The sequence below is a fragment of the Furipterus horrens genome, unplaced genomic scaffold (genome assembly GCF_987537825.1).
Source record: "Furipterus horrens unplaced genomic scaffold, mFurHor1.1.pri manual_scaffold_12, whole genome shotgun sequence".
Classification (NCBI taxonomy): domain Eukaryota; kingdom Metazoa; phylum Chordata; class Mammalia; order Chiroptera; family Furipteridae; genus Furipterus; species Furipterus horrens.
Genome location: NW_028327182.1, coordinates 72,017,075 through 72,037,482, shown reverse-complemented (window position 1 = coordinate 72,037,482; position 20,408 = coordinate 72,017,075). Strand labels below are relative to the sequence as shown.

General features: G+C 37.4%; 1 protein-coding gene across 4 annotated transcripts in view; it reads right to left on the bottom strand.

The window, feature by feature from the left end:
* Positions 1–20,408, bottom strand: part of SLC9D1 (solute carrier family 9 member D1) — a 45,832-nt gene that overhangs the window by 13,153 nt on the left and 12,271 nt on the right. For 3 of the 4 annotated variants that reach the window (XM_090258437.1, XM_090258440.1, XM_090258438.1), the window contains 3 exons: positions 17,732–17,824; positions 10,563–10,749; positions 5,321–5,441 (listed from right to left, as the gene is read on the bottom strand). In XM_090258437.1, coding sequence (XP_090114563.1) covers positions 5,321–5,441; positions 10,563–10,749; positions 17,732–17,824 — 401 coding nt within the window. The remainder of the gene's footprint in view (positions 1–5,320; positions 5,442–10,562; positions 10,750–17,731; positions 17,825–20,408) is intronic. The other variant, XM_090258441.1, reaches the window with a different exon arrangement.

Here is a 20,408-nt window from a genome sequence, read left to right as displayed (position 1 = left end):
GGGCCTGGGCGCCTAGTTGCTGCACATGCTCTGTAATCACCATGCCCAGAGCTTGCATTTAGGTCCACCTTCCAATTGTCTATTAAATGCACTGTGGTGAGGATAAAATAGTCAAAGAGCTCAGAAAGGTATAATTCTGCCTCTTTATTTCCCTATTTACCATATTTTGGCAGTTTCCACGTCAACACAAGCCTCAGTCATTTCAACAGATGAGTAAGCATTCCATCATGTGTCTGTGCCATCATTTTCTCTGCCAGACACTTGGACCATCCTAGGTGCTTGATGTGCTGGATGACGAGCTTCTGTGAGCACACTCGTGTGCAGCAGTCTGCCCTTGACACACTGCCAAAGGGGTGCCGGGAGGGTGCTCCAATTCCCACCCCCAACCAAGATCCCAGAGTGACATTCTCCAACCCTGGCTATCACCCTACTTTTAAAGGTCTGTAATCAGACAGGAAAAGCCATTGCTTTTCCATTGTGAGAGGGGGAACATCTTCCATTTACTCATTTCTACATTAGCTGCTTATATTGCTCATCTACGTTTTAGTTGGATTATTCAAATATTAATCTGTAGGAAATTTTGATAAAATAAGAAATCTCTCTTTCTTTAATATGTGTACAAACATCTTTTTCCCTTTGTCTTTGGCCTGCTCACCAAATGAGTACAGACACATATTTCTGTATATATGTATGTGTACATGTATGTGTGTTATTTATTTACTTATCTTTAAAAGTAGAATTCTTCATTTTCTTTATTTTTTAATACAGATTTTATTTATTTTTTAGAGAGAGGGGAAGGGAGGGAAAAAGAGAGAGAGAAGCATCAATGTGCAAGAGAAACATTGATCAGTTGCCTCTCACATGCACCCAACCAGGGGCCTGGCCCACAACCCAGGCATGTGCTCTGACCAGAAATTGAACTGGCAACAAAGCCCAACCCAGTGATCCACACCAGTCAGGGCTGTATATGCTTGTATTTAAACATTCAAAGTATGAAACTTTAATGCAGTAATACTTATCACTTTTCTTGTCCTTTATGACTTCTAGAATTTGTTTTACTTGAAGTAGAAAGGCCCTCCCATATTCAATATTTTAAATTCATTCATATTTTCTTCTAGAAATTTCATGGTTTTGCAAGATTTTAATTCTATTAATTCAAATCACTTTATTTAAAAAAAAAGTATTCTTTATCATAGTCTCTGTGTTCTGCTCATTACCTGTGAAATATTTGGGGGGAAGAAATTAATTCTTTCCTTTAGGAAAGATCAAGATTAATTCTGAAAAAAGCTTACCAAAGAGGCTAAGTTTATATTAACATTACAACTAATTTGACTTAACTTTTTTACTATAAATTTTTTCTAGTTAACAAAATTGGAAAAGAGGCTTTCCCAAATTATACAAAAATGTATAGTAGACAATAAAAGTACCGTAATCTATTACCCTACTCATAGATATCATTAATATCTTGTAATACACCTGTTATACATATATACAGAAGTAGGCAAAAGTAGGTTTACAGTTGTGCTTATTTTTGGATTATCTATTAGTAATAATCATAACCTACATGTCTTTTTCAATACAAACAAATGTTAATTGACTTTTTTCCACCCCTGTATACATATATTTCCAGTGTCTTCATTCTCTTTCTTCTTCATGTAGTTGAAACAATATTGTATATGATTTTAATAGCTTTGAGATATAATTCCCATTTCATACACTTCAGCCATTTAAAGTATACAATTCAGTGGTTTTCTAGTATATTCGCAAAGTTGTGCAACCACCACCACAATCAATTTTAGAACATATTTACCACCTCAAAAAAGAAACTATCCATTAGCACTCACTGCCCATTCCCCTCTCTCCCAGTGCTGGGCAACCATTGATGTCCTTTCTGTCCCTATGGATTTGCCTATTCTGGACATTCATATAAATGGAATCACACAATATGTAGCCTTAGGTGACAGGCTTCTTTCACTTAGCATAACGTCTTCAAGATTTATCCATGTTGTTGCATGTGGAAGTACTTCATTTCTTTTTAGGACTGAATAATATGCAATTGTGTGATTACAGCACATTTTATTTATCTATTCATTCAGCTAATGGACATTTGAGTTGCTTCCACTTTTTAGCTATTATGACTAATGCTGCCATGAACAGTCATACACAAGTTTTTATTGCAGTAAAATACTCAAAACATAAAATTTACCACTTAAAGTATATAACTCATGGCATTAAAGACATGCTACCATCACTCCCTACACAGGTTTTTATGTTGAATAGCTGAGCCATATGGTAACTCTGTTTAACATTTTGAGAAATAGTGTGTATGATTTTGACTCTTTTTTACTGCTTAACAAAATATAGAGCATTCTTCCATGTCATTAAAACACTTAATAAACATGACATTTCATGACTAAATTGGAACAATATCAATGGGACTAACAACTATACCAAACAAATGTTTTTAATACGAGATATTTTTTTAAAGCTTCTGAAGTTTTATGATTGAGATAATGTCATATAGCAACAGTTTTCTCTATCTGTAACTGACAGGAAGTTTGGTAACAGGAATGTCATGTTTGTGCATTGTAAGTGTTCTGGGACTCTTTGTCCAGGTTCTACTTCCTGTTTGTTAAGAAGACTTTGAACTTTACAGGTAATAATTTATTGCATACTTCTTGAATGAAACTCAAATTATTTTCAGCTAAAGTTACGAATCTTCCCTTTGCTGTCCAAAGTTTTGTTCAATTACTTATCTTGAAAATCTGTAGTGCCCTGAATGGCATGGCTCAATGGGTTAAGCATCATCCCACAAACCAATAGGCCACCAGTTTGACTCCCAGTCAGGGAACATGCCTGGGCTGTGCGCCAGGTCCCTGGTTGGGAGTATGTGAGAGGCAACCAACATGATGTTTCTCTCCCTTTCCTCCCCTCTCTCTAAAAATGAATATATAAAATCTTTTTTAAAAAAAGAAAATCTGTAGCCAAATGAATAAGAACTGACTCTGATTAAGGTTATGACTAATAGACTTGCTGTTCTGATAGTTAAATAATTTGGATCAAGGGAAAATGACCTTGATAAATTACCTTTAACAGTTATACATACCAGGAACTGGCCTAACTGCTATATGTGATCCTCTTCTGCAATCCTCACACCGTGCATAAGGTAGGCCCTATTTCCATATTGTCCCCATTTTATAGGTAAGAAAACTAAAGGCCAGAGAGGCTCAGTAAGTTTGCCAGAGCTGGCAAATGGCTGAGCTGGAGTTCCAGGGAGGCCTTGCTCCAGGACCTGAGCCTTAATCTCTGAAAATCTGTTAAGAAGGCATTCATTTTTAACATAGCTGAGTTATCTGAGAGCAGAGATCTTAATCATTCTGGAATTGCTGAAACTTAATATAACATCTGGCAAAAGTAGATACTAAAAAAATTCAAAATATCTCCACCCCACCCATCTGCAATGAGGTAGGTTTGTCAGTGTTCCACTTGGGTGGGGCCTTAGCAGGGTGATGAACACACACACACACACACGCAGTCACACACATCTTAACGAAGGGGCTGCTTGTTTTAAAAAAATATGATTAATAGAATGTAGACACTCGTAATATATGAAGTGTCTAGGACACAAGTGAAAGTCACTTATCATACCAACAATCAAGGAAAAACCACAACTTGAATGAGAAAAGACAATAAACAGACTCCAACATCAAGACAAAGAGTTTAAAGTAGCCATCATAGAGATGATTCACAGCAATTAAAAATTCTCTTCAAACAAATGAAAAAAAACAAAAATCTCAGAAAAGAAATAGAAATTATAAAAAGAAAAGCTAAATGGAAATTATACAACTAAACAATAGAAGAACCCAAATAAAAATCTTGCTGGATAAGCTAAATAGTAGAGTGAAGATGACAAAGGATGGAATCAGTGGACTTGAGGACAGGTCAAAAAAATTTATACCCTGAACGCATGGTTCAGTTGGTTGGGCATCATCCTGCAAAACAAAAGGTTGCTGGTTGGATTCCTGGTCAGGGCACATGCCTGAGTTGTGGGGTGAGTCCCTGGTCGGAGAGTGTACAAGAGGCAACCAACTGATGTTTCTATCTTGCATCAAGGTTTCTCTCCCTCTCTTTCCTCCTCCCTCCCGTTCTCTCTAAAAATAAATAAAATCTTTTAAAAAATTCATTCAGTTGAAACAGAGAAAAAATAGACTGAAAAGTAAAAGGAAAGAAAAGTCTCAGAGACCTGTGGGACAATAACAAAGGATATTTGTATCACTGGCATCCCAGAAGGAGGGAGCAAACGGGACTGAAAAATTATGAGGAAATAATGGCTGGAATTCCTAGATTAAGCAAGACACATAAATCTACAAATTCAAGCAGTTTAGCAAACACCAAATATGACAAACGCAAAGAGTATTACAGACTGAATGTTTGTGTCCCTCCAAATTCATATGCTGAACCCCAATGTGACAGTATTTGGAGGGGGGCCTTTGGGAGGAAGTGATACAAATTAGAACAGAAAAAATAACTAAATGAGACAGATCTTAGCATTTCAAAATGGTTCCAAAAGAAATTTTAAAGTCTACTCATTTTTTACCAATAATATCATTAGTATAAGAGAGAGGAAAAATGTATCTTTTGGAAATATTTAAAGCACAATATTTATATGCATATATCTGCTTTAAACAAATTCAAGTTCATAATCCTTACCCATGTGAGATATACCTTTAAATTTTATAGGGCACCCTATATTTTGGCAAGTGTACTTATTTTCTGGTGGGTATTCTTGTAACATATTGTATATGCAATCCAACCTACAACTTCTGGTAAATTTATTTTACCCATTTGGCTTTTCTTACCATATGAACCTAAGCAAGTGCAATTTAAGTTCTGGCATTATTTTGTTAGGAGAATGGAAAAAAGAATCATGGAAAATGGTAAGGATGATGACATTGACCATGATAATCACCAATAATAGTGTATGCATATACATACACACACACACAAGCACTATGTTATAGGCATTTTATCTTAACTCATTTAATCCTAACTACTCTATTAGATAAGTACTGATATTACGCCCTCTGTATAGATGACAAAACTGAGGAAGAGTGAGGTTAAGTAACTTGTCCAGAAAAGATCCACAAAGGTAGAGTTTGAGCCTAGATGATGTTACTCCAGAGCCTGTCTGTGTTCTTAAGCCTGTGCTATATGAGTTCTGAATGTATCTTTGGAAAAAGGTATCAAATAGTATTTTTATAAACAAATGATATGAAACTAGAAAAACAAACAGTGAAATAAAGTAAAATAAAACATTTACCTTGTGTATGTACTAGGTCCTGCTTGGATAAGAGTTGGCATGACAGCTATGAACAGCCCCAGCTGTACGTCCTGCATCACTAGCATTCCAAGCAACACAGCACTATAGTCAAGGTCGCCTGCTTACGAAAAAAAAATTATTGAAAAGAAATATTTACAGTATTTTAAAGTGTCCCAAGTCAAAATAAAGTCATCATGTATATTTCTAAAATAATTCAAATAATTTCGTTACTCTAAATGAGAATACAGACTTAACCCTTTGAGTGCCATGCGTAATTTGAAATTTGGATCAACATGAGAAAAAGTTATATCAATATAAAACCTGAGGTACAAAAAAAGAGAACAAAACATAAAATACAAATTATTCCATTGTTATTTACATTTATAGCCATCGAAAAAAGAGTCACTGGAGCGATGCTGGCACTTTTGGGAAAATCTGTCAGTGTCACTCACAGCGATGTTGGCACTCAAAGGGTTAAAATTTCTTTGAGAGCAAACATTGTAACATTTTAAAGGTTAAAAACTTTTTGCAAAGAAAGTCTCCCAAAAATGTCCACTAGTTACTTGTTACTTACAGAAAAATAACATGATGACAAGATGGCACTGCTAACAATATGACGGCCTGGATACATCAATCTCACTGTGTCCCAGAAACACATGAAGCAGCACTCTCCACCACCAATCTTGATTTCTCCCCTAAGAGAGACCTGCCACACCTGGCCACATCTGCTGGGCAGAGCCTGGCTGCACGGGCCACTTTCCCTCAAACCCGCCACCACCACCACACTGAAGATCATTTCCCTTAGAGACAAAAGTAGATTTGATATAGAAATACTGACTCATAAGGACAGAATAGAAAAGCAGTGGCCAGCACTGCTTGAAGGGACTACACAACTTCTCCAGAAAGAAGAAAATGAGACATTTTTTGTGAACTCAGTACTTCACATAGGTCTCCAAATGTCTCCATTTTCAACCAACAGCTCTTGGCTTTAGAACTTCTAAATGTGCTTCTAAACACTAAGTTGTCAGGTCTTCTCCTCCTACTCCCAGCCCTATTTCCCTAATAATCTTTTGTTTCTTAAAAAAAAAAAAATGCTGTTATTGACAGTAACATATATTTAAAGACCAATCTGATAATCTTATTTATGTAAAAGCAGAATAACAAAGCCAAACAAAATCAAAATCCCTCATCATCAGCAAAAATCACACTTTGATTAGAAGTTCAGGTAATCCTTTTAGAAGTCTTGTTTTACTGTACAGAGTTAAATTTTTGGTGAATGAAATATCTTGGGCTGGTGTATCTCTCCATACCATGCCCCTCTCCTTTCTTGGAGAGTAAATAAAAACTTCATTCTCTACAAAAAACAAAAAATCTTGGCTTAGAATTTTAAAACATTTTAAACGCATATCACATCAGGTTGTTGTTAGAGCTTTGTATCTTTGAGGGTTTACAATTTAATAGGGAGTGAAAAATAACTTTCTCATAAGAAATACTGAATATTTTAGACACTACAAAAATCTACTATTTTCAACATACACCCCTATGGGCTCATGATAACTGCCTCTTTCGATCTTGGGAAATTTGCTAAGTAGTAAGCTCACAATTACACCATGGCCATCCTTCCCCACGCCTTACACCAAATTAATATATTTCAGACTACCATTACTGTGGCTCTTATTGATATAGAGGAAATATAAAATCTCTAATTGCATCTTGCTTTTTAGAAATAGCATTTGATATACTGACAGCATTTTGTAAATGCTTTAAAATTTTTGTTCTAATCTTTTGTACCTAATTGTAGTCAACTGTTTTAATTCAGTAGGTATTCAATTATCCACCACCAGACCGCAGACACCACGGAGCAGAGCCCAGGTGTCCTAACTGCAGGCCCAGGTGCAGGACCCACACCATTCTCACGAAGCATCAGCTTGTGAGCAAAGTCGCTGCCGCTGGAGGAGAAAGGCAAACACTTAATAGTTGTGATAAGCATAAAATATAAACAGTGCAGTCAAGACAAAGGTGAAAATAATTATTTATATTAAATTATTAAAATTAGAGATACTACTTTTAATATTTTTCACCTGTGTGCATTTCATACTATTTAATTTTTGTGCTTATCACTACTATAAGCATTTTATTTTTTCTGTTTTTCATTTCTTTTATTAAGTACTTTAAATGCATAGAAAATAAAGAATATAACAAACACCCACACGTCCACTACTGACTTTTGCTAAATCTTAAACTTTTGATACACTGGCTTCAGATTTCTGGGAAGAAGATACTGCAGGTACTATTACTGATCCCTCAACCATCTGCTGCTGCACCCACTCTCTCCTGCCACACCCCCAATCACTGCCTGATTTTTAACATTTATTATCCCTTTGAATGTTCTTCTACTCTAACATAATATCTATGTGTTTGGGAACAACACTGAGCTTATTACTTTGTAATTTTCAATTTTATATATAATCAATATTTCTGCAACTTGCTCATTCTGCTCACCATTATGTCTGAATTATCCATGTTGATACACAAAGCTATGATTCATTTTTTAACTTGCTGGAGAATACACCACAATTACCCATTCCCCAGCGGATGGTACTTGGGCCTTCAAATTTTCCACTATCACAAACATACTGTAATGAACATTCCAGAACATTAACTAGAAACAAGCCCTTCCCTTGAGTGTGTTTTCGTAAGGTTTCCCCCAACTACTCCTGGCCTTATGACCTACCCTGCCTACACAACTCCCACAGAGATCAGGGTGCTCCATCTGGGCTTGGATAGTAGCCCCTTGCGCTGTAAGGGGAGTAAGCAGTGATCCAGTTGAGGTTATGGGGTGAGGTCTCCTGCAGGCCTGAGTTTCCCAGGGCAAGCCCCCAGGGGAGGTCTCCAGGGGCCCATGCTGCATGGAGCTCATGGCAAGTCTCATTCCGGGCTTAGGTATCAGAAGCTCATGGTTGCCATATCTTCCCCAGCTTCTATCACAATCAAGCTGCTACTAGTGATCTCCAGCTGCTTGACCACTTTGTTATCATCCTATGGGTTCTGAGCACAGGCATGGAAGAATGGAGTTAGCTGTTGGCCAGCTTTGTGGGTTTGGACCACAATATCTGAGATACTGGCTGGAGACATTGAAAAATAGAAAAGGAACAGAATATGGACAATAATAACAACTAACAGAAACCAAAACATGAAGAATTATAAAGACATTATTCTTTGGCATCACTTCATGCTTCAGTGTACAAGTTTATGGGTATATAGCTTTGCATGATGTCAAACTTTATGAAGATATGTCAGATCAGATGTCTTCTGTATCTTGTACTTTCCCCTCCATACTGCAAGATTAATTCATTTTTACTTCCATAGTATTTCGGTATATGAATACACCATAATTTCATTATCGGTTGTATTACTGAATACTCAGATTAGTTATAATTTTTTGCTATTAAAATAATTGTTTTGAATATTCTTTCACATTCGCAAATTTTCTAGGCTATGGCTCTAGAAATGGAAATTTCTGTTTGCAAGATTGTTCTCTAATGTAGCTAAACCAATTCACATTCCCACTGACAATGCCTAAGAGTTCGTGGCCTCTATTCTTACCAATACATGGCATATCCGTTTAAAAATCTCTGCCAGTTCACTAATGTGACATGACATCTTAGTGGTCTTCACCTGCTTTCCCCTAATTAGAAGTGAGGTTTGGCAACTTTTCACATTTATTGGTCATTCAGGTTTCCTCTTTTTTAAGTTTCCATTAGGATGTATTGCCTATTTTTCAATTAAGTTTCCTTTTGTTTTGACTTATTGAGGTTCTCAATGTGTTCTAAATATTACTCTCTTGCAATTGCATATATATATATATTGCAAATGTGTTCTCCCAGTCTGTGACTTATAAAAATACCTTTTAATAAAAGTTACAAAGCTTGTGTTCAAATTTATCAATATTTTCTCTTGGATTTTGTTTTATGTCTTAAGAAATTCTCTTTATACTAAGATCAGAAGGCTATTTTCCCATATTTTCCTCTAACAGCTCTAAAGTTTTGCTCTTCACAGTTAGGTGTTTAATCCATAGAGAACTTATTTTTGTGTATTGTTCAAGGTAGGGCTCTCAACTTTTCTCCATATGAGTAACACACTGCTGTGGTGTTCTCTCCATGTTTCCCTTTCACTATCATGTTGGTGCAGGGTGAAAACCAGTGTGAAGGTACGATGACATTTTAACCCTGTTTTTTACTGACTTGTACAAAGTAAGAGCAGAACAGTGAAAATTACCATAATGAATAAACATGGTATAAAAAATGGCAATGCTGCCAAAGTTTAACTGTACAAAAGACAGTGCCACCAAGCAACATCTAAGAATGTTCACTCCTAAGCGTCTGATCAAGTCTGATTTCACTACACACAATAATGATTTAGAGATGCCAGTGTTTCACACACATGGATTAAACTAATATCAAAGTCTAAGAGGTGAAAATACCTTTAATCACCAAAGTATCTCATATATTTTATAGAAGGTATCAAAAGTATGCCAATTTCCAATACTTGTGAGAATCAAAACAGTGTGCACTAACTTTTTTTTTTTTTAGGTTGTATATAACACCACCAGTTGACAGCAGTGTAAGCAATAAACATTTAATTATCTTCCATAACTAGAATTCTGGACTGGGAAGTTTCAGGTTTGGTGCAGCACAATAATCTCTTAAACCCACCAATTCCATTGTACATTTTTCTTTTTTTATAATCCTCACCAAAGAACATTTTTTCTTTGCTTCTAGAGAGAGGGGAAGGGAGAAAGAGAAACATTGACGTGAGAGAGAAGCACTAATTGGTTTGCCTCTCATATGCACCCAGACCAGAGATCGTATGTGTCTGGATCAGGAATCGAACCTGCATCCTAGGTTTGTCCTCTGATCAGGAATCAAATGCGCAACGTTTCGGTTACAGGATAATGCTCCAACCAACTGAGCCACACTGGCCAGGGCTCCATAGTATACTTTTCGATGTAGACTCATTTCTTTTAAACATGATCCTCAAACTATTTTAAATTTATAAGCATATAAAAAGGTATCTTTCTCTATCAAGTGGAGGTTTGGAGAAGCTGAACTTACAGAGACATCAGTTCCTAAGGGAATAGCAACACTTGTTAGAAGCCCCAAGGAGGAAGTAGAGTTGCAATTTTTCTAGTCATTTAAATAGGTAATATTTCAACAGGTATTTAGAAGATGTCATCACCTACCTTCTTTTTCACCTCGGGCACTGCCCACAAGGAATCTGGACACTAAGGGTGTGCTTGATAAGGACAAGCAAGTAGAAATAAAAACACTCTGAGTGGGTCTGATCTGTAAAAGGTGTCCCCATAATAAGCCAAATGCAATCATTAGTAGTGTCATATAACACGGTCCCTGTAAGGATATCTTCCACACCTTAAAGAGAACACATTTATTTACATACATCTTAGTGACAATAGACCATCTCTTGACTAGCATTATCCAGAGCACATACATATACATTGTCCAGTAATGGGTCAGGCCTAAATCTTTTAGGAACATACACAACACATTGTGTATATTCAGGAAGAACTTCCGCATCAACACAACATCCAGAGTTGTAATCTTAACACAATAGAAGCAGTAAACACTAACATAAGGCTTACCGAGTTGTAGTGCTGCTGTAGGGACTAAACACATATGTCTCTGTGTATACACATATCTGTGTGCTTATAATTTAATCCTCAGAACATATCTTGGAGGTAGATACTACTGTCTCCCCCATTTCTAGATGAAAACATTAAAGACCACAGAGGTTGGGTGACTTGACCAGGGTCCCATGAAAGTCAATGTCAGGACATAAACCCAGGCAGCATGGCTTGATAATCAAGCAAATATTGATTAGACACCTTGGTATGCACTTAACAATGAACTAAACATGATGAAAAATGTGAAAGAAATCAGGTTTGATCCTAACCTTCTGGGGTTTTCTTTCTTTTTTTTAATTTAATTTTATTGTTTTTGTATTACAGTTGTCTCATTTTTTCCCCCACCCAGCCCACCCCTTCTCCCACAGTCATTCCCCACCCCATTGTCCATGTCCATGGGTTATTTATACTAGTTCCTTTACTAGACCCTTCCCCTATTAACCCCTTCTCTTCCCCACCCCCTTAGAACTCTTTTTCTGTCCCTTGTTCAGTTTTGTTCATTTGTTTGTGTTGTTCCTTAGTCTCCCATATTGGGTGATATCATTGTCTGGCTTATTTTGCTCAGCATAATTCTCTCTAGTTCCATCCATGTTGTCACAAATGGTAGGAGTTCCTTCTTTCTTTCTGCTGCATAGTATTCCATTGTGTAAATGTACCAGTTTTTTAATCCACTCATCTACAGATGGGCACCTAGGCTGTTTCCAGCACTTGGCAGCTGTTTCCAGCACTTGGCTGGGGTTTTCAATCTAGTTGAATAGTCAACATAATAAACACTGTTTGATATTTACACAAATATGAGTATCACGTATTAACAAAAGAAATTAATCTCAAACTCATCCTAGTCTATGTTAAAGCACTTGTTCTTTTTCTTCTCCTCACTGCACCCTCCCAATCAAAACTGATACCCTAATCCAGGGCCTCTAATAAAAGAGCTCGTGGGGGCCCAGAAGAAGGGGGAAGGAGATGGAGAAGTCAGTACAACTCAGGAACAGTGAAGTCAAAGGCAAACGTTCAGAGGCCCCACAAGCTGGCCAGCCTTGTCTGTGTCTCAACACACTTACTCACCTTTGGGTGCCCTAGAGGGTGAGAGCTTTTCCCTCTCCTGCTCTGATTCTGTGAAAAGCAATACTTATTGAAAAACCAATGACATTTTCTTTGGGAATCAGGACAGCTGGGAGGTTCTTCCTAAATCTCGTACTGATTTCCCACAGTGGCAAAAGCAGAGGCATGCCCTGACCCTCCCTACAGCCATGACCGGCTGCCAGCCTGCTGGTCTACCACAGAATTTTCTAACTTCAGGAAATGAATTACAGGAGCCGCCAATGCCATAAAGTTCCAATTGGTGGGAGACTAAAAGGGGTAACTGAACTGAGTACTTAAGCCTCAGTTCAGAGCCAAATCTATCTTCTGCCATGTGATTCCAGCCAACCCAAGCCCCACACTCTGCTTCCAGAAGGACAGATGTTAGTCCCCAATGGCTGCTCCTCAAAAGTTCAGATTTCATGTTCTCATCTTCATATACTTGGCAGTGATATTATCAGGAAGCAAATCTCTTCCTAATCATTCTTCCTCTTCCTGTATATATGAGCTAACAAGTGATGAAGGACCAGAGCAGACCCACACAGCCAGTTGCAACTAAGGAGGCCGAGCATGTCAGATTTTAGGGTTCTCAGGTATTAGGTAGTCCCTTCTATAAGTAGTGTTAGCTCTCAAATACAGTATTCCTACCTACAATGGACACCTGGAATTTAGGTTTAAACTACCTGGCTGTGCACCTTGGGTGGGTACCAATCTCTCTTTAGTTTCTACATCTGTAGAGAAAGGTGAGACTAAAAGGACTTTTGAGGTCATTACAAGAGTGAACCTTTGACTTGATTATCTGGTGTTTTGCTAAACCTTGGTCTGTAGGACTGGAATCCATTGAACCTGAGAAGCAAGGTGTGGAGAGGATGACAGAAAAGACCCCAGGGAGCATCCTTTAGAAACTTCCTATTCACTGGGGGACCCTGGACCAGAGCATCTGCACCACCTGCCCTCATAGAAATGCAGGCCCCCAGGTTGCCCACATCAGTAGCTCCAGTTCAGTAGGAGCCCCAGGCCATTCCTCAGTTATCAGAGTCTAGGAAGCACTACTGGAGAATCCCCTCAGCCAAGGCCCTGTCCCCCTGTGCATTTCAACTGTATACTCAGATGCACACACATGCACATGCACACCCTCTTGAGCTTTATTCTCCTCTTTCTTTTCCTAGGACTTCCATTCACAACTCCCACACATCCTTCTAAAATCCCAAAATATAAGCCCCAAAAGGACAGGGACCATGTTGACTGCATACATTGCCTTATACTCAGAAGCTACCAAGCGTGTCTGGAACATCATACTCAACAAGTGTTTGTTGAGAGAGCAAATAAAGAATAAAAGAGAAGAAAATACAACTCTCCACTTTATAATCTATTTAGAGACAAAAACTGATGAACTACTATGATATAAAACTAAAAGAACAGTTTGAGTGAAGCTAGAAGAATGAAGTCAGACAGTAGATGATGACTTACAACTAAATGACTTAGACTATCAATGGTACCAGTGGGCAGAACAGAAAGACCACAACTTTCCTCAGTGTCAAGGAAGAAGTTGTTTTTAGACTTCAGTATTTTTTAATAGTTTCTAGTCAGACATTTAGGATATTTCAGAGAAGACCTAAGAGAGGCCTTCCAGCAATTATTAATATTTTAAAAGCCCCCTTCAATAATTTTCTACTATGACAGGAACACATGGGTAATCAACCTATAGAGCAGGAGAACAATTACACTAGTCACTTCAGGTGCTCTATAGTTTTGCCAGTTACTTACATCTGAGAAAATTTTTTAAATGTGTTAGTTGATTAGGAAGATATAAATCTTCTGCAATCGGAGCCCATGGGCCTAGAAGAGGATAGGATGCATTCTTGGCCCATGCCAAGTTTCAGGGCTGCCACATGGGGGCAGCAGCCACGGCTCCCTGGCCCTTTCAGAGCTGAACGGACATTACAGACCCCAGGTTACCCTACACAAGACATAAAGAACACTGTCCAAAGTTACTGAGTATGTGCCCTTTCCACTTATCAGACAGCATTACACTCACTAGGCTTACTCACACAATAGAAACCTTCCTTCTTCAGTCCTCCTGGAGGCTATACAAAGCAAGTGCAAACTGATAAAGGTATACAGATTTTATGCTGAAAATTATGTTAATGTTACATTGTATATCATTATTTTCCTGTTTAACGTTGAATACTATAGGGGAGAAAATATAAATTACAAAAATCTAGAGCTGGAAGAAATTTTAGTTTCTAAATCCCTCACTGGTGTCCAAGATGTGAGGCACCTTGCTGAGACAGTGATACTAGTTGATGGAGAACCAGAACTCTGCCCCTCTTTGCTCCAAACCACAAATCCAGATGAGCCTATGCTGTGCTACCACACAGAGGCCCTATACTTTCACAGAGCCATACCAAGATGATTTTCCTGCTTGGGCTCTCCGGTCCTTTGGAGACTTTGGAGGTCCTCATAATCCAAACTGGTTTTCTTCTGCCCCATCCATCATACACCTCAATAGAATTAATATGAAGAATGTGGCCACTTTTCTTCAGGATCCAGGAAAGTGGCCAATTTTCTTTAGACTTTGGACTCAGAAATTAGTATATGAGGTTATCATGCCAGGACCATTTTCAAAAGATACAAAAGTACCAAGAAAAAATGCTAAAGTAATTCAGGATGCTTTATGAAAAGGTATGGCTAGAGAAACCGACCTGGAACTTCTGGCCAAGATGGAGGTCTAGACAGACATGCTGTACCTCCCTCCACAACTAAGAAGAAATACAGCTACCTAAAAACTAGAGAAAACAAGAAGTTCCAGAATATCGAGCTGCATGGAAGTCCAACAAACAAAGATATAAAGAAGAAATACTCATCCAGACAAGTGTGACAACTCTACCTAAGACACAGAGGCAAACAAACACAGGAGCCTGTCAAGATGAGGAGACAGAGAAGTATGACCCAAAAGAGTGAATGGATCAAGGTTCTAGTGGGAGAACTAAGCGATGAGAAGATAGCTAACCTAACAGATGCAGAGTTCAAAACACTGGTGATAAAGATGCTCACAGGCCTGACAGATATACTTAAGTATGGCAAACACGTAAGGGAAGAATTGAAGGCTATGCTAAATGAAACAAAGGAAAATCCACACAAAACCAATGGTGAAGGGAAGGAAGTCAGGGTTCAAACCAATGATTTGGAACATAAGGAAGGAAAAAAGTCAATCGGTACAGAATGAAGAAACAATAACTGAAAAAGATGAGGAGAGGCTTAGGAACAGCTGAGACAGCTTTAAATGTGCCAACATCTGAATCATAGGGGTGCCAGAAGGAGAAGAGGAAGAGCAAAAAATTGAAAGCTTATGTGAAAAAATAATGAAGGAAAACTCCCTAAATTTGTTGAAGGAAATAGACATACAAGTCCAGGAAGCAGAGAGACCCAAACAAGCTAGACCCAAAGAGGACCACACCAAGACATATCATCATTAAAATGCCAAAGGTTAAAGATAAAGAGAGAATCTTAAAAGCAGCAAGAGAGTTACCTACAAAGGGGTGCCTATTAAGACTATCAGCTGATTTCTCAAAAGAAACTTTGTAGGCAAGAAGAGACTGGCAAGAAGTATTCAAAGTGATAAAAAGCAAGGACCTACAACCAAGATTACTTTGTCCAGCAAAGCTATCATTAAGAATGGAAAGGCAGATGAAGTGCTTCCCAGACAAGGTAAAGCTAAAGGAGTTCATCATCAACAAGCCATTATTATATGAAATGTTAAAGGGACTTATTTAAGAAAAAGAAGATCAAAACTATGAACATTAAAATGACAACAGACTCACAACTATCAACAACTGAATTTAAAAAACAAAAACAAAATCCAACTAAGCAAACCAGAATAGGAATAGAATCATAGGTATGGGGATCATTTGGAGGGTTATCAGCTGGGAGGGAGGAGGGGGAGAAATGGGGAAATGGTGCAGGGATTAAGAAGCATAATTGGTTGGTACAAAATAGACAGGGGGACGTTAAGAATAATATAGGAAAGGGTGAAGCCAAAGAACTTATATGCACAACCCATGGACGTGAACTAAGGGGGGTGGGATTGCTGGAGGGAAGGGGGGTACTGGAAAGAGGGAGCAAAGAGAAAAGAAATTGGGACAACTGTAACAACATAATCAATAAAATATACTTTTAAAAAAAGGCATGACTGAAGAAGTATTTAAAGGAAGTTAGAGTACACAGTAGATGGACAAATGGAGCTTTCAACAGAAAAAAATGAGGCCAAAGAAAACAAGGTCAATGAATAACAGGATGAACTAAGGAGACAACTGGGAAAGAGGTCAGCAAAATTATAGCAGTTACTCCTTAAAAGCAAATACAAGACTTTAAGTGAAAAGCTTATTTTTCCTTATTATAAAAGTATATATTGATTATCATAGAAAATTTGCAAAATGTGGAAAAGGAATGAGGATGCCATCACGGTTGTCTGGTACACTATTTCCTGTTGCTTTTTCCTACGCATGTGGGCTCCTTTGGGATTGCCATGGTCATGGTATATGCTCATTTTTTTCTTTTTAAGTTAAGTATTTTAACATATTTTTCTTTGTGACTACATATTCTTATATTTTTAATGGCTACATAATATTCCATCAAGTAGTTACATCATAGTTTAACTATGAGGTACTCAGGTTGCTTCTAGTCTTTTATAAAAATGCTACAATGAGGAGTTGAAAACCTTTTGTTAGTGAATTAAAAAACAAAAAAACCTATATTTGATTCTTTCCTTTGGATAGAATCAAACAAATTAAGGCTCTTAAGTCAAATGGCTAGACTGCTCTCCAAAAAGCATGTTCCAGTTGTAACTTTCATTAGTTTGGTTCAAGAATGTGTATTTTATTACCTCTCATAGTAATTGAAAAACCCTTTGCTCACTCGATATTAGCATTCTAGCAAATACTGATAGGCAACTAGTACTTGGTTTTAATTGACATTTTTTTGTAACCAGTAGTGGTCCTTTTATTTCCCTCTCCTTCCCACCAGCTTATTAATCAGCTATTTCGCTCTTCTGTGATGTGTTTTTTCCAACTCAACTCAATTTCCATTCTGGAATACTTCAGCATTCAAAGTAATGATTCTAAAAGCATACAAAATTAGAAGGTAACTGTTGCTGCCATTATTTTAACATCTAATTCATACATATGGTCCTATTATTAATCTTTCAAATATTCTCATTTAACAATGACAGACAATAAAATAAAAATTTGCCACTTATTTAGAAATTAGGATTAGTAAACTTTTTTTTTTAGAGTAACACACTGAATATTCAATCCCCATATTTCAGCCTCTAAAAATTTTGAACCTTCTTGGAGGGACCCATATACTAAAGTATAAGCATATTACTTCTCAGATCTTTTCTGGAATTAGCCATGAGAAAGCTAATTTCATTTATTCAATGAATTTTCACTTTTTCTAATATTTTTAATCTTTTAAAATTTACGTTCCAAAAGTAATATCAAACTAAAACATCATATTCTATTCTAAAAATATTTACTGTGATAGCCAAGTCATGAACAAGTGTTAAAAGTAAATAAACCAAAATCATATTATGTTAACTCAGGGGCAGTAACACAGATTGATGTCCTTACCTTTCTCAGCTTTTCTGGGGAAAATTCTAAGCCAACAAGAAAAAGAGTAAAGAACACACCAAATTCTCCTAATGTCTCCACTTGTACAATAGACTGAAAAACAAGAAAATTATAAAACCATATGCTTAACATATTAAGTGTACTTAACAGAACAATCTTGGACTAACATACTCAGTGGGACTATCCCCCAAAAAGCACAGTATATTTTTAAAACAACCAATTCTTCGAATTTCCTCTTTATCTGAGATAATCTGGACTTCCTGCTTATAGTGTTTTTTTCCCCCCCTTTTTTCTTTTTATTAGCTGGAGATATAGTTTTATTTTATTTCCTAAGAACTAGCTCATGAATTCACCTGTTTTCAAGTTCACTAATCTTCATTAGTTCCTTTTATAGCTTTCTTTGGGAAATGGGGAGGCATTAAACCTGGGTTTAATGATGAACTAATTTAGTGGGGGTCATTCTCACTTGGGTTTCAGTATGACTAAGTGTATGAACTTTCTCCTGAGTACTACATTTGGTCATATTCCACAGATTTTGATACACAAGGTTCTTGTGTTCTGTATTTGCTTTGGTCCTCCACTTGCTATTTCTTTATTTTTTGTTTGTTAGTTTATTTTGTTCATTAGATTCCATATATAAGTGAATTCATATGGTGTTTGTCTTTCTCTAACTGGCTCATTTCACTTAGCATACATAATACTCTCTGCAGGTCCATCCACACCTTCACAGCTTTTTTATCCACTCATCTACTCAGCAATTGGGCTGCTTCCAAATCTTTACTACTGTAAATAATGCTATGAACAAAGGGGTGCATATACTCTTTTGAATTAGTGTTTCGGGTTTCTTCAGATAAATTCCCAGAGGTGGAATGACTGGATCATAAGACGGTTCCATTTTTAGTTTTTTGAGGTGTCTCCATACTGCTTTCCACAGTGCTGCACCAGTCTGCATTCCCACAGTGCATAAGGGTCCCCTTTTCTCCACATCCTCGCCAGCACTTGTTGTTTGTTGATTGATTGATTTTTATTATCCGATTTTTTAATATGCTTTACTGATTATGCTTGTTTGTTGATTTATTGACGATGGCCATTCTGATAGGAGTGAAGTGATATCTCAATATGGCATTTGCTATTTATTTTTAATGTTACTACACTATAGTAGAGAATTTTGTTAATACTATTGTATTTGGTATCATGTTGTTTACACTTGAGGTTTTGATTTTGGCCACTAACTGTTCTTTTTTTTTTTTAATATTCCCTGAACATTTGAAAATGAAATACAAGCTCTTGGGTATCTGTGTGCTGTTCTGACCCCAGCACATGTACTCAGTTTGTCAGCTATTAACAATGAACCCTGCCCTCTTTTTATTGGCATTCTTTCTCCTTTCACTTTCAACCTTTCTTAGTTGCTTTATTTTTACTTAACCGTTATGACACCCTTCCCCATACCATCTGCAAACCTGTATCAGTTAACAGAAAAGTTTATTACACTCACATTTATTGTTATAAGAGATACTTGTTCTTCTTTTATTTTATGTCTTCTAGTATTTATGCTTCCTTACTGCTACTTTTATTTTTCTTCCATTTTAAAAATCAGGCTGTAGTCTATGACTTCAAAGTAACACACTTAAATCTATGCTTCTCAACCTAACAAATGAAAGCCTATCAACTTTCTCCTAGGAAAAGGTAAATATTTTGGTACAATTATACTTCCTCCATTACCCCTTCCCATTTTTGGCTAGTGTGCTCTTGCATTTTTATCTTGATCTACTGTAATTACATTACTTTTCCATGGTATAGCTGATTTATTGAGAATTATAATCTTTAGCCTAGGCCAGTGTGGCTCAGTTGGATAGAGCATCGTCCTGTGAACCAAAAGGTTGTGGGTTCAATCCCCAGTCAGGGTACATACCTGGGTTGTGGGTTCAGCACATGCAAGAAGCAACCAATCAATGTTTCTCTCCCTCTCTTTCTCCCTCCCTTCCCCTCTCTCTAAAACCAACAGGCGCCTGGCTGGTGTGGCTCAGTGGATTGAGCATCAGCCTGTGAACCAATGTGTCACAGACTTCATTCCCAGTCACGGCACATGCCTGGGTTGTGGGCCATGTCCTCAGTTGGGGGCATGTGAGAGGCAACCACACATTGATGTTTCTCTCTCTCTTTTTCTCCCTCCGTTCCCCTCTCTCTAAAAATAAATAAAATACTTAAAAAACAAATAAATAAAATCAACAGGCATGTCCTTGGGTGAGGACTTAAAAAAAAGAATTATAATATTTATAGTATCCCACTGCACTACTATCTAGCTATTTAGCCTAATTATTTGCTTGTGAACTATTTTTGCTGTTAAGAGAAAAGAAAAATGAGAAAACATCTGTATTTGTTATTGCTTGCAAATACTCTGGAAAGGGAGGGATGGGACATGAATAGGAAGAGATTTTGAACTTACAGCTTTTTATTGTTTTTTATCATGTGAACATTACCTGTTCAAAAATTAAATAAACACCATTCTTCCCACAGGCCTCCCTGCTAAGCTGAGCCCCATCCATGAAGGCACTCCCACACTGGTTAGCTCTTCTACCACTCACTAAGGCTCCAGGCTTTTAGCCTGAGGCAGCTGAGCACAACTTCTCACCTGGCTAATCTTTACCTACCTGCTGTTTTCCAGTGTGGGGAAATC